The 15,288-nt window shown below is 35.2% G+C and overlaps 3 protein-coding genes across 3 annotated transcripts in view; 2 read left to right on the top strand and 1 right to left on the bottom strand.

Annotated features, from left to right (window-relative positions):
• Positions 1-15,288, top strand: part of LOC134851623 (uncharacterized) — a 421,621-nt gene that overhangs the window by 8,011 nt on the left and 398,322 nt on the right. The window lies entirely within an intron of this gene.
• The window catches only part of LOC134851630 (gamma-aminobutyric acid receptor-associated protein-like 2), a 225,704-nt gene that overhangs the window by 48,357 nt on the left and 162,059 nt on the right, over positions 1-15,288 (bottom strand). The window lies entirely within an intron of this gene.
• On the top strand, positions 6,630-11,917 carry LOC134840476 (uncharacterized). Its single transcript, XM_063856298.1, has 3 exons — positions 6,630-7,297; positions 8,060-8,345; positions 11,912-11,917. The coding sequence occupies exons 1-3, from the start codon at positions 6,630-6,632 to the stop codon at positions 11,915-11,917; spliced, it is 960 nt and encodes a 319-aa protein (XP_063712368.1).

Below are 15,288 nucleotides of genomic sequence, written 5' to 3'. Positions count from 1 at the left end.
CCAGGGGCCAGGGGCCAACATATGCTAACTTTGAGGGAGCGCTCGCCAAAGAAAACGCGAGTTTTGGTTAAAATTTTTCCAAAAAGTGCTCAAAAAGACTTTTTGACCTGTTTTATCAAAAATTGCCGCGGCGCACAAAATTTAGCCAAAACAGCGTCTTTCTAGTGATTTAGGACAGCTTGGATAATCAATTTTGTCGACATTAAAAAAGTGTTTTTTTTTTGAAATCCGCCCCCCCCCCTCTCGAGAAAATACTAGATCTGCCCCTGTATGAAAGGCTTTCAACTTGACTGATATTACGGGACCAAACTACATTCTGCATTGTAAGCGGGTTCACCAACAGGCCAAAATCAGATTTTTTGCGGAATCCGCAACAATGCTACTTTTCTCTGATCTTCTTGCTGTTTTGGATTCCACAAATATATAGCTAAAACATTGTACCGCTCAAAATCGCTCCAACAATAGGCAAATTTGCTGAATCCGCAACTGTATTTGCTGAATTTAGAACAGTTTGTGGACTCTTGGATTAACTTAACAGCCAGTAGAAAGCGAGATAGGACGCCTGTTCTGATGCTGGCACAACATAAAGCTAAAGTCTTAGCTTTTCGCTTATTAAAGTTGATTGAAAAAGTGCATCAAAAATATGAATTCAGTTAAAAACCATATCCATCATAAAACATGCATAAATTTGCTGAGAATTTTACCAGTAATTTACCTTCAGTATGCTTATAATTTTATCAGACTTTACCAGAATCAAAAATTTATAAAAAGTTTTTTGACCGTTTTGTCTTTTTTTTACTTAATCAAAAACTACCAGAAACTACCAAACTATGGTATTAACAATATTAGATCAAAAGAAGGCTCTTACATAGTCCACTAATTTTAAATGAAATCTCCATGAGCTTGCGTAAAAAGTTAAAAAATTCTTTTGACATAAAGTTTCTAAATTTTATAAGTACAGTTGTTGGCTGAAAAAAAAATTCACTAAACTGAAATATTCAGATCAAGCAAAAATTTTCAATAATTTAAGCAACTTTAGTTTTCCTCACTTTTGTTTATTTTTAAAAAACATTTTGATGAAAACGCGTTTGAAATTTCAGTTTTTGTTGGTTTTTCAGGAAAAATTAAATCAGTACTTTAGCAGCTCATTTACTAATTTTGCAAATGGAAAGATTGTACAGCAACATCACTGAGGGTCTAGGAGAACAGACCGACGGGAGGGAAGGGACTCCATGCCGAAATCTATACTCTTCCAATACTTCTATACGTTAGATTTTACAGTCATAACGTTACGTGTAATAAAAAATAAACAAGTTAAGCCTACAACAAGACTGCTTTTATCAAGGCAAAAACCTGAATGTTCCGACTCGTTAAACTGGTCTCAAATTTTTTTTTTAATTAAACGTTGACAGTTTATGAGTTTCAAACTGAAATTTAAGAATCGTGTTCATAAGTCCGATTGGCCTTGCCTCAATTGAATGTGGAACGATTTTGTAGTGCGGGATAAGTCACCACGCCGCCTTATAATGCGCGTTAAACTTTCAGTATCAAAGTATCACGGGGTTCTTATAGTAACTTTAGTCTTTTAGTGAGCGTTTCACGACAACATTTATTGCAGGAAATTCTAGTGGCAAGCGAAGATGGCCATCTGGTACCACGAAGATCCATGAATCGATGCCCTGAGGGAGTGTTTTTGTGAAATTTTCTGAATAAAAAACTACCCCGAGCATATATTTTCTCTATTTTCTTCGAAAGTCGGAAAAAAACCGTTGTTCGTATCAATGCACTAATTAAAGATCATTTTCGTTTGATGAATCATCCATTTTTTGATATGCATATACAGCAGGAACTAACTACCTTTTTTGACTTTCTCAAACCTCAATGAAATGTTAAAAATTTGTTAAAAAGTCAACAAGTGTGGCCTAAAGTCCATGAAATGGAAAACTCATCAAATAAAATTCAATTTTTTGGTTTTGTATTTTTTAAAACATTGTTTGATTTGAAGTCCCTATTATTTTTGATTGTTATGATGTACGCCACCCCGCTGAAGGCACATTTGTAAAGCTTATTATAGACATTAAAGAAATAGCAGCTAAATTAAGAGTTTTGCTTGAAAATCAGTGTCCTAAACCGAATCGTTTACTTGTCATAACTGGTAAATTGGGCTGAAAAATATTTCACTAGAATACGAGATCTGCCTCAAAAATGATCTAAGCTAGCTTCTAACCTAAGTTTTTTCCTGACCAAGATCAATCACTTAATTATAATTAGGCTGACCGACAAACCACATATTGTTATCCATGATGTATTTATGTTCTATCCGTATTAGTTACGGTCAACCATCGGTTTTTGTTTTATTTTAAATTCAGATCAAAAACGCCGAATTAGATCGTTTATGAGAACTTTTCAACCCATCCCATTGATAATAATTTGAGGCTCCAACCAAAGGTAAGAAAGAGATGGTTTGAATTTCAAAAATGGTTTTCTAAAACATTTCTGCGTTTTGAAATGACTACAGAAATGTTGAGATCTGATTTGGTCAAAAGAAATATTGAATAGTCGTCAAAGCTGAGGCAAAATTTGGACAGTTTTCACCAAAAAATAGGATTCTTTTGGCGCGCGCTCCCCCTTCAAAATTAATTGGCACCAAAGAGTCTTTTAGGAAGATATTAAAGTCGGTCAGCTGAAACTATATATCTCGAATTAGTTCCAAAGGGGGAACCCTTTGGGTGGCCAGGGGGTCGAACCTCTAAGCGAGGGGGATTCCGCCCCAACCCTTCACCTTAAATCTGCTACTGGAGAACCCAAGAACAACTATAGTAGTATTCAATAACTGTTAGGCTAAGTAATTTTGGTTACAAAAAAACAATGGTTTTTTTAATGAACGATTGCCCGAATACAAATCCCTACAACTTTCAGTGGTTGTAGGAATGATAACGAAATCATTGCGCATCGGAAAACTGAGCGCACCTGAAAATTTTTTCTATCTGTCTCCGCTGGATGAATCGCAAATTGTTTCGATTGTCTCTGCTACTAAGGTATGGCGTGGTGTCGATTCATTTTAATGGCACGTCTCAGGCTCGCTGGATTCGAGTAAGACTGGGTTTAAGTAGGATCCCTGCAGCATAGCTGAACCTATAAAATCTCTCTCTATATATATATATATATATATATATATATATATATATATATATATATATATATATATATATATACATCAGGTTACCATAAAACCTTGGGGGACCGACATTCCTACGTGGACGTAAACTATAAGAGTGGGCACCTAGGCTGTCACTTTCGATTTCGTACACAGGGAAATCTGAATCGCTATACCTTGGCAATTCCACTATAGTAGTCAACGCCTGTGTCTGTGTTCTCTCCGGTGGAGACATCTCTGGTTTCGGATTTGGTCTTTCATCGAGGGCTGTCCCTGACGTGCTGTGAATGGTTGCTGGAGTCGATGGGGCCGGTGTTACTGAGATGGGGCAATGGGGAATTGTGTCGTGCTTTGTTACTCTTTCTTCTTCACCCACGTCTAATAATTCAACTTAAAATTTAGGGTTTGAGTTTTTATTCCTTAGGTTGTTTCCCTCTCCTTGCTGTCTAGTATGTTCCATGTTTTTAGCGAAACGTTCTCTACCAACATTTTTACAAGGAAATTCTCCAATTGTCCACTCCGACTCGCTCGAATCCGAAGGATGAAAAGGTAAAAAAAAAGGATTTATCTTCACCTAAATAACCTGTAGGTGAGGTCTTGGTCTTCTGTTTTGGTTGTATTTTAGTTTTGTGCTTCGGGCGTTCTTTCTTCTTTGTCTGGGTTGATCTTTCGGTTTTTCTCGTGTAGAGTGATGTGTTTGGTGAAGAAGAAGAGGGTACCATTGCTACTTCTGTCTGAGTTTTTGTCCAGGTTTCCTCCTTTGGAAAGAGTGAGCGCATGCTGGGAATTTATTGTTAAAACAAGTTGAAGTAATGTTTCCCTTTAAATTCCGGACCTTCTGTCCGTCGGATTTTAGCCAGGCAATGTCGGATTATCTCAAGATTTTACCATTTGACAGTTTGACTGTAGATTCAGGTGCACTTATAATTTTGTCCTCAGTTTTGCGGTAGTATGGTTCAGCGTTTTTTCGGTCAAAGACTTCGAAAATTTTTTTTTCTATGCGGTGTCTGTCAAAGCATGACTCTGAGTTTGGATAGTGCTTCTTTGTTGGTCAGGAAATGTGTAGCCTTTTTGTAGCCATTTTCCGACGGATCTTTGTTCTTTTTGTCTATCAGTGAATTCAGATATTCTTCTTCGATTCTGTCGACCGCCCCCCCCCCCCACCAATCCTTTATTCAAGCATCTGATAGGATCAATTTTTCTCTTTCAAACCAATGTTTTGGAACTTTATCAACTAATGTTTTCCACAAAGTATCCGGTTTTCTGCTGTAGTGTTCCTCGAAAGGGGTGCAGTTGATTGTTGATTGAATTGTGCTTTATAGGTTCCAAATAAAATTAGACAAGGCTTCATTTAGAGATGGTTTTGGAATTTTTGTTGACATTGTTAGTATTTTTGTTTTGTTAAGTGGACGAATATTTCGACTAAAAGACTGGATCTATGATCGTCAATTGTGCAAACTTTTATGTTGATATTTAAATTGCAAAATATTTTGAATTCTTGACTAGTAAAGCATGTGGCGTGCTCAACTCTGATGTTTTTCGGAATGCCATGTAAATGAATGTAATCTTGGAGAAATTGTTCTATGGGTTTAGCTGAGGAGAACGATCTAATTCTAGCTCAGGGGAATTTAGAAAATTTGTCTATAAAAAGTAAAATGTATTTGTGGGAGCCCCAGTTAATATCCAGCGGACCGGCAAAGTATAGGACAATTTCTTCATTCACTTCTGATAAAACAGGCAAGGTTTTCACTTTCGAGCACGGTATTAAAGTTTTGGAATTTTTAACGGCTTTTATGCAGTTCGAACAGTTTTTCCATGGTACCAGATAAATCTATTAACGTGAGGCCACCAAACGTATTCGGCCAATTACTTCATCCCAAATTGTCCAGGATGTGTCTCGTGGAGTAATTTCATAACCTCGCCTCTAGCACTGCATGGTTCTACCAAAATATTCTCCTTGTAAAGCAATCCGTTGGAAGTATGGAAATCTTTGTAGTATTGATGAAAAAAGGTTTCAAAATTAGTCGAGTGTGGATCCTTTTTCTCCTCCAAGGCTCTAACCAAAGGCTTCAGTAAGATGTCTTCTTCTGTAGGAAGGGCAAAAACTTTAGTGTTGAATGAGAAATTATTGTCCACAAGTTTTCAGTAAATTTCTGAGATTTTCTATATTTACGAGCCAAGGTTATGTGTTTTGATTCGAGTTTTTCTACGCTGAAAGAAATATGTATGCCTGCGGGATTAAAATTAACTACAGTTTGGCTATCTACTTTTGTATTTTTTAATATGTTACTGTCCATTGGAGTTCTTATAATTTTAGTATTAACTGATGAAAGAAATAAAAAGAAATAATCTGAAATTGTATTTTTTGATAAATACGTGATTGAAAAATCCAAGTGAATATAGTTTGAACAGCAAAATTCTGATCTGGTATGTTTCAAGTCACAAAATTTCATGGCGCAACTAGTAGTTTGTAATATTGAGCTAATAAGTTTATGGCGTAATAATACATCATTGGAAAGTTCCGAATTGTGGCTAATCAGGTTGTTACTATTTACTGGATGAGTAGTTATATCCGACTGATTTGAAATTATAATTATTATCTTCCGTACAGATGCTACTACAAATTCATTGTCGAAATGAGAGTTTGGGGTCGGTTTTCTGATTGGTTTTCCGATACAACTCTTGAGATAAGATTAGTAAACGCCATGTCCTTTCTCACCAGATGTTTCACCGTTAAGTTAAAAGGAAGTAGTCTATCCACGCAAAGTGTTAGTCTGCTATCGTAAACTTGTTTCCCTTGATTACTTGATAATGCTAATAACAGAGCTTTATGATCGGAATAACTTGGAAGTCCGATCCGTATAATTATTTTTTATAAAGCTCCTCTGCCCATACATTTCCTAAGAGCTCTAATTCATTTGTTGAGTGTTTTGCTTCATGAGTATTTGAAAATCTAATTGCGAATGCGACTGTTTTTCAATCACTACCATGGAGTTGTTCTAAGGAGGCACCTAGCTCACAGTGTGAGGCATCTGTTTTCACTCTTGATTTACACCCTAATTCAAAATGTGTGTTTCACAACCTCACTTTTGATACTTTCAAAAGCTATCGAATGTAAAAGGTCCCAACTGAAGATTGAATTTTTGTTCAAGAGAGGGCGTAGAGGATTTCCAAGGGTGGCTAGATTTGGTACAAAGTTGATAAATTGATTTATAGAGCCAAAAAACGACCTCAACTCTCTAATGTTTCTGGGAGTTGGTAAGCTTTTGATAGCTAAGGTGTTTTATCTTCCAATGGAAATATTCGCAAGTTAAAAATTTCAAAATCTATCCATTTGATTTCTTTCTTAAAGAGATGACATTTGGATTATAATAGCCCTTACATGCTAAATCTATCCCTGCATTAGACTCAGATTATATCCCCTAAGAAAAACACCAACATTTTTCAGGATTTAGTATTTACATATTTCACGATGGGATTGATGGGTCAAGTGATCATTGCAGTTGCATTGTGTGCAGCATTTTGCGAGTCAGTTCGAAAACGAGGAGCAACCAACAATCAAATTTCGTCAACAAGTGTCGCCATTGTCCGATTCGGAGGTGGAAAACTGACCGTGTTTGAAGACAGTGTTAAAAAAGGGAAGTACTACGTCCATCCTTTGTGTCGGCTCATTCACACATCTGCTCAATCTATGTACGATATCTTCGCTAAGAGTTACATTCTCACATTCACCGTGCAAATTTGGTCGACTGCTGCTCAAAAAGCTGTTTACGAACAGCTTATAAAAGACGGAATAGATGTGAAATTACACAATGTGCAGATGTTTCCGATTGAGGAAATGAGACTGGTCGACAAGGACAGAGTCATGAAGGATTACACTCTGCCGGAAAACTGGCTGTCGGCTAGTGATCGCCCGGACGAAGTGCACTTCCAGATCAGGTGTGCCGACAAATTTTCGTGCTCACAGTTGGAAAAGGGGATGAAGGAGAACCCGAAGGACTTCAAAGTGTTGCAAGTGCAGTTCCGAATGCTCTCCGAGAAGACTGCCTCTCGTATCCTCACTGTCACAGGTAGCGACCTCTCCAAAGGCAAAATGTGGACTGAGCTGGAAAACATGGAGGGTGCCAATGGCGACGACAGGTATGATAAATGGATGATTTTAGAGTTAATGCAAAATTGTTGGCATCATCGGTGACCTTGACCTTGAGCAATTTAATCGGTCAAAAACGATAGCATTTAAGGCTAATTAGTTTTTTTGAACACGGTTTATAGGCGTTGAAATCCATGAAAAACAGAAATAAGACGTCGAAATGAGTCTTTTAGGTTAATTAACTTCGTTCAGATTCTTTGACCGAAAAGGATATTGCCAACAATTTAGCATTAACTATAAAACTCATTTAACCATGATTGCTGACAACTTGAGTGACAAGGTCAAAAAAGTTATACATTTTTTTGAATGAAATTGACCACTTGAATAAATTTTTTAGCATGTTAAAAAATGCGTTTTTTAATTTGGCCACAATGTCCCTCAACTCCGCGCCAGAAAATGCCATAACTCGCCGCTCGGAGAGAATATGAAAAAAAAACTATATAGTCTCAAATATGGAAGCTTTAAAGCATATGCAACTTACATATCGAATGAAGGTTAAACTTTTTGCTAAATTTTTGGCATTGTTGGCAAGCTTGAGCAATTTAATTCGTCGAAAAACAGAGCTTTTAAGGTTAATTAGATATTATGACATGATTTTACGCGATTAAATAACTCAAAAACTTATTTTCACCGTCCAAATGAGGGGTTATAGATTAGTGTACTTCGTTCGGTTTATTTTGCCGAGAACGATATATTCAACATATTGGCATAAATTATAACTGTTCCGAAAGCGAGTCAGGTTGTATCTGCAGGTACCTGACATCGAATGACATGCAGCAGATGTCAGCCGAGTCTGTGAGTGTTGCGACTGCATCTGTGCGCACTGATTCGGATTACGCCTGCAACGAGCAGGACTCGATAGGGTTGAGTGTGGCACTTCAAAATATCCTGCAACAGAACTCGGAAAACACCGCCAAATTCGACGCCACAAAGTGGGACTCCGTCTACTGGAAAGACGACTGGTCGAGACCGGACAAAATAACCGATGAGTTAAACAACATCTACTCTTTGGATAGTGAGCACAAGGATACTCTTAAGGTACGTCTTTTTTTTAATTCTGCAATTTCTATTATTCTTATCGTTTTTTTTCTATGATATCATATTTAAAACCAAACGCATGAAGAAAGGCTAAAGACTAAAGAGACTTCACACGACAGAAATGCTCTTTTGATGCTCTCTCTGTTGGAGTTAAAAAAATTGAATAATCCAACTGATTACATTTTTAAATGGATTAATCGTAAACGAATTTCACGAAGGTAAGCAGAGTTCACGACGGTACATTGGAGTCGTTTAACCTAAAATAATCGGCGAAGTTTTCAATTTTTTCTTAATTTAAAAACTTTTTGAGATTTTTGTTTTGAAACTTTAAAACCCACACATGATATAAAGTTCAAAATGATATATTTAGCAAATAGCAAAATATAAAACAGATCGAAAAACATGCCTCAACCCAATTTAGAGCGGTTTCTCTAAGAGTGATTAAATAGTCGCATGTGCGATAATAGTACGAAATATATTGCGCGTTGATTGTCCCAAATTGACCCAATTGTCCCAAATATTTAAACCCTCATAACCTTTTTAAAAATGATCATTGCTTTTTTATTTGAACTCAGGGCATCAATATTTTTTGAATGATACAAAAAAATCTTGACAAAATTGCTAGTTAAAAACTCTTAACTTGTTTGGAGAGAAAATCCACTCAATGCTTAAACTTTTCGATAATTACTTCAATATTTTTTAATTCGAGGCCAGGACAACAATACTTTTTGTATGATTTAATATATCTCGTCAAAAAAGGCTAGATCAATAGTCTTTATTAGTTTAGTACTTCGATCTAACTTTATTAATTCTTAGTTGTGGTCTAAATTAAATTAATCTTTTAACAAGCAGTACAAAATAACATTCAAGCAATTTTATTCAATGAAGCCATAAATTCACTGCTTGTTGGGACAACCCAGGAGTAGTTCCGCTCATGGAGGGTGCCCCAGATAAGACAATATTTGAGGAGCATCAAATACATAATTATACGAGGTGACATTTTAGAAGAGAATTTCAAAAACCAGATAATTTGGTCATTTTTTCTATATCGGGAGGCAACAATACAGTGGGTAAAAGTTTTGCCGCTGTTCTTCTGGTTGTTCTTAAGTGTGAAGTTTCATTAATGTTTAGAAATTTTACAGGTGAAAATTTTCTCAGGAGACCGAAAGCTTCCTTGAGAATATGAGCCGCATACAATTCATAAACTGTGTATATTTTGTGCCTAATCGCTAGGTCTTGAACTGAATCACTGTATTTTATGCGAAATACAGTTCTGATTATTCGTTTCTGTAAAAGAATAATTGATTGTAGGTCAGTTTTTGATGCACTCCCGTATGGTAAAATACCGTACTCAATTATTGATTTAGTATAGGCATTATAAAACATCAATAGCTGTTTTGTGCTGAAAAAACTTCTAGTTTTGAGTAATAGGCCATTGAACTGACCAAAATTTTTGTTCACTTCATCTATATGATCCTTAAAACTGAGCTTATTGTCGATTATTAGACCTAAATATTTTGTTTTGAAGGAATTTTCAATTTTGTGAGATGCAAAGGTAATTTCCGTCAGATGATTGTTACCAAAAGAGACTAGATTGCATTTTGCTGGGTTAACAGTAAGCCCATTATCAACAAACCACTCCTGATTGAGGTATAAGGCACTTAAAAAATCTTTTTTGTTGTTGCAAAAAATCGTTGTATCATCAGCGTATAGAACGGAGTTGGCTTTACCAAGTTGTGTCGGCAAATCATTTATGTACAGTAAAAACAATAGAGGCCCCAGAACTGACCCCTGGGGAACGCCATATTTTATCAAATATTTTATCAAACGTTTTTCTGACCAACATTTATTATAATCAACGAACTGAAATCTTTATAATAGCTGCAAAAATTTTCCTCGAAACCCGTTTTTTTCAAGCTTGGACAGCAATCTTTCATGATTTATTGTATCAAATGCTTTGGTCAGGTCTACGAAGCAGGATTGACAGGTGCACTTTTTGTCAATACTTTTACGTAAAGTTTCTGTAAACTCTAAAAGTGCATAAGTACATGAATGTTTTGGTGGAAAACCAAATTGGCTATCACTTGAAACCTTGTTCTTATTTATAAAGCTCATCATTCTGTAGAAAATGATCTTTTCAAAAACTTTATCAATTGATGTAAATAGACTGATTGGTTTGTAATTGCCCGCGTCATGGACTGATCCATCTTTGTATATTGGAATAACTCGAGCAACTTTTAAGTCGGAAGGATAATATCCTTCATCAAAACATTGGTTAAATAGCTCAGTTAATGGTTGATTGATAACTGGAAGTGTTTGTTTAACTGTTTTATTGCTTATACCATCAAGACAAGTACTGTTACCGTTTTTCAATTCCTTAATCGCATTAGATGTTTCTTTTATTGTTATTGGAGCAAAAACAAAAGTGTTACTAATAAAATTCGACTTAACATTTTTGTTATCTGTAAATTTTGCTGCAAATTTTTCACCAATACTAGTAAAATATTCATTAAATGTTGTCGCATTTATTAAATTTCCTGAAAAATTTTTTGTTTTACCCCAAAGCGATCGTATTGTAGAGAAAAGCTCTTTAGAGTTGCTGAAATTAGCTGTACTTTTGTCGTAAAAAGCAATCTTGGCATTACGAATTGTTTTATTGCAGATATTCTGTTCCTTTTTTTATAATTTTTGTGGTTTTCAGGGGTGGGATTTTTGATCAATTTTTTGTAACATTTGTTCTTTTGCTGGCGTTGTTTTTGGCATTCATTTGTTATCCAAGATTTTTTTGAATTTTCGAAAGATTGATAGGGTGCAAATCTATCCAAATCTTGATTTATACTTCTAGTTATATGGGCTAACTTTTTATCAACAGACCAGTTTGCCTCAGTTTTAGATAGAAATTGGTGTAGTAAAAACAAATATTTTAATATGCTAACATAGTTTCTTGAAAATTTAAAATTTCTTTTCCAATTACGGGGGAAATTTTTTTTGTTTTGTGGTCGATCGCTGGCATTTAAAAAATTAACAAGAGCATAATGATCGCTTATATTACAACGCAATCTCGTAGAAAGTGTTACTTATTGAATGGTCAATGCAATTCATTGTGCTCGGGGTAATTCTAGTTGCTTCGCAATTGTTTATCTGTAAACCATACATGTTGATCCGGTCTTGGTACTTTTTAGTATGAGAACTCTCTTTTGAGATATCAATATTAAAATCGCCACAAATAATTATGTCTTTATTTTGTTCGCTGATTTTGTCTATCAGTTCCTCAAATATTTCCCAAAATCCTGAAATTTTAGCCCCAGGTGGTCTGTACATTAAGTGAAATGTTAAAACACCCTTGTTTTCAATATTTTTAAGTTCAATTGAAAAATTTTCCAATCTGTCATCTTTTTCAAGTATATATTCAATGGCTGAGAAATCTTCGCGGACATAAAATGCTAAGCCACCGCCATTTTTTGTTTCTCTTGGTTTTGAAAAAATTGGTTTATAGCCATCAATATTATAGCAACCTTGAGGATCGTTGCTTGTTAACCAAGTTTCACATAAACCTATTGCAATAGGTTTAGATTTAAAGTTTTCTAGAAGACAAAATAACTGGTCGTGATGGTAACGTAAAGATCTTATGTTTAACAATAGTTTTGATTGTTGTTCAATGTCACCTAATTGATGCTCGTCAATCATTCTTATCAATATCAAAACTAAAAACTTGCAAAGTAGAACTAAGAGTTTATATGAAATTACAGAGTTGGTTTGCTAGCTACCACTTGTTGTGACATCTCTCGTTGACATTGCTTCGTTTGCGTCTTCGTAGATGTGCTGTTTGCACGTATTGCCATCCACCATTGGTCTAGTAGGGGTAATTTCTTGATGCGATCTTTTATTTTGACCCGGCGTTGGGGAAGGCTGCCTGCTCGATGCGTTGTCTGTATTAAATCTTGGCATCTGGTTGCGTTTCCAGAAGTGTTTAGAATTGCTCTCATTTCTACGTGGATTTGGATAGTTGTAGACGTTATCTCTGTGGTCACTTTTTATGGCTGAATTTGCAGCTTTTTCGATTTCACTGACACTGTCAACATGTTTCGAGTAGAAGGACCCGTTGTTAGCTTTGTAGTAAAGCTTCACTTGGCAGTTCATGGTAGTCGTTATTAATCCCAGTGACTCACACTTTTGCTTTAGCGTGACGTCATGTTGGGGTGGACGCTCAGTAATATACATTTTCTCTCCGTGTGAATTAAAGCATGCGGCAAGTCTTGATTTGAGTTGGTAAATATTGTCTTTGTCTGCGAAGTACACGAACTTTACTATAATGGGCGCTGATTTCGTTCCTCTATTATTCTCGTTCTTTACAGGAAGCGGGTGTATTGCTTCGATTGAGCATGGTTCGATATAGTATGAAAATATGTTTTCAACAAGTTGGCAGAAGTCCTCATCAATGAATTTGATCGGTGATCCAAATCGAAATTGCAAAAGAGAAGGGTATTCTTACTTGTGTACCTTTATTGGGCATTTACTCTTTTTTTCAGTTCTGCGACTTCTTTTTTCAAATCAGAAATATCGATGGTCTTTTTAAAATCCTTTAATTCCAAGTTATAAACTGTTTTTTGTAGAGTTTCCACGGTTTTCAATAGGTTGTTGAGTATTTCAGGTGATAAAGATGCGGCTGCATTAGTGCATTCTTCGGTATATTCCATCGTTTTGGTGGTTAGTTAATTGAGTATCCGATAAGATTTTTATTCAGAACGTGCTTGGAATTAATATTTGCGTGTTTGAATAGCAATATAAATTGTCAAACGAACTGTGAACACAATGACGTAATAGCATGCGACTGTTTGTTAGCTTAGCATTTGTTCCGGAGAAAAAAAGCCTTTGAAGCGCCAAATGTTCCGTCATTTTCGTCAAAATGATAAAAAAATTTAATCATCCAACTTTTGACGAAAAGTTAGAGAAAAATTTCGAAATTCTGGAGAAAAAAACCACCAAAGTACAATTATTTCATCAGTTTCTTAGAAAATAGTGGAAAATTTTTTTCTCAAGACCGTGTCCAGAAATTTTTTTCAATTCTGTTGTCATTTAAATCATGTTTCTTATAATGAATTCTGCTACTTTATTTTAGAGTTCGGATGTATTGAACTATCCATACAAAATGGACAATATCAGGAAACTTAAATAAGTTGTTCTCAAACAGGTGCTTTTTGATCAGAAAAAAAAGATTGCTGATGAATTAACTTCAAATTATTATGATGCAATTTGTTTTGCGAATTTTGAATCTAAATTTTTTTTCCAAAAATGGGTCATGATTTCAGCTCCTTTTTCTGTCACGAAGTACGCGTCAAAAATTTTGCTGATAAAAAATGTTGACGAAAAGTAAGCCTCTTATGTAGCCCAACAAAGTTTCGAAAGTTTTATCTTCCAAATAGCATAAATTATTGACTGACAGCCTATAAATGACGTTCTTACCAAATAAAATATCAATTTAACAATTTAATCGTTCAATAAAAAAAATTTCAATCGTTTTGTGCAATTTTTTGGAGAGTATACTGTTTTTGTGCACTACATAGATACTCATTTTGATAGAGAGGTTGTAGTTTTGGCTCAGTTTTGGATTGACTAAAAAAGTACTTCGCAATCTTAACAGCACTTCGCATTCTTATGCGTCAGATCACATCTCATATGATATCTATCCGATAATTTTAATTTCACAATAAAAATTTTTTCGGAGACGACGATAGCTTTAAGCTTATCAATTTTTTTTATTTTTTCCATAATTGCACTTGCAACTCAAGTTAGGAAATTGGATTGGTTTTGATCTCATGACAGTCTTGATCGTAAGTGCAGGTAAGACACGCAGAAGTCCAGTTTCCTCCAGTATAGATGAGTTCAAATAACATTCAATTGCTCAAAGCCTGTTACAAACTCACGTTCAATGTTTTCTGTCAAAAAAGTATCATCATTTTTCTACAAATTTTCAGTACAGACTAAGTAGAATATGTATAATATCTACAAAAAAATTTGTTCTGCAAATATTTTGGGAGCCAAGTTATACTAAATTTAAGAAAGAGAGAGCGCGCGCAATAAAAACGACTATTGCTCGTCTTGCAAAAGTTATCTCTGCGGCCCAAAAAATTTGCACAAGTAGAATTCCTACTGGAAAACTCAAAAACGTAATTCACGGTTTATTAAAAATGGGCATATTTTGGTTTAGAATAGAAAAGACACCAACTTTTTTTTATCATTTTTAATCTAGTGTTCAACTACGAAGTGATGAAGAAATTTGTTTTAGGGCTCGTGTCTTGCTTCATAAATCTTTGCAAGTTTTGTGCCTTTTTTAAACATGATTGGGAGAGCAAATCAGATATAATTAGTCCATATGTGATTATAATTATTCTATAATGTGCTTAGTTCATATTTTAGATAAACGGAACTTGACGTGATTGATCTACTGGGATAGTTTTCCAATCCCAGCTAAAAAAAAACGAAAAAAAAGGAAAATTTCTTGACACAAAGATAATTTTTGCATTCAAATCATGGCCGTCACTCGACTCCATTTGAGGTATTGCTCAATGCCCTCTGCAGATTTTTGGTTCCTGGTTTGCGTGAAATTTTTGCACCTCGGCTAAAACTCCCTCCGAGCTTTTGTAAATACATAAAAGGCAGCAACAACATCCTGAAACTTGAATTGTGCCACCACAAGTTTGCGTTTTTAATGCAATCAAAAGGTTGAACGGATGTTATTTGCCTTTTTGACATTTTTTGCAACATTTTGCAAGCAAATGATGAAATTTTGATAAACCACAGTTTGAAATTTTAATTTTTTTAATGTACTTGAGCATTGAAGCGGACAAATTGAATCTATCGAACTATTCAGCCTTGTCATTTCCAAATAAAAGACAGTAGTAATGAAAATCAGAAATGAAAAGATGGACTATTTGTGATTGGT

The sequence above is a fragment of the Symsagittifera roscoffensis genome, chromosome 1 (assembly GCF_963678635.1).
Source record: "Symsagittifera roscoffensis chromosome 1, txSymRosc1.1, whole genome shotgun sequence".
NCBI lineage: Eukaryota > Metazoa > Xenacoelomorpha > Acoela > Convolutidae > Symsagittifera > Symsagittifera roscoffensis.
This window is presented reverse-complemented; position numbering and strand designations above follow the sequence as displayed.

Bases quoted from the DNA above. Each gene is read 5' to 3' on its own strand.
- LOC134840476 (XM_063856298.1), top strand. From the start codon at position 6,630: ATGGGATTGATGGGTCAAGTGATCATTGCAGTTGCATTGTGTGCAGCA. The intron at 7,298-8,059 runs GTATGATAAATG...TTGTATCTGCAG, and splicing joins GGTGCCAATGGCGACGACAG to GTACCTGACATCGAATGACA.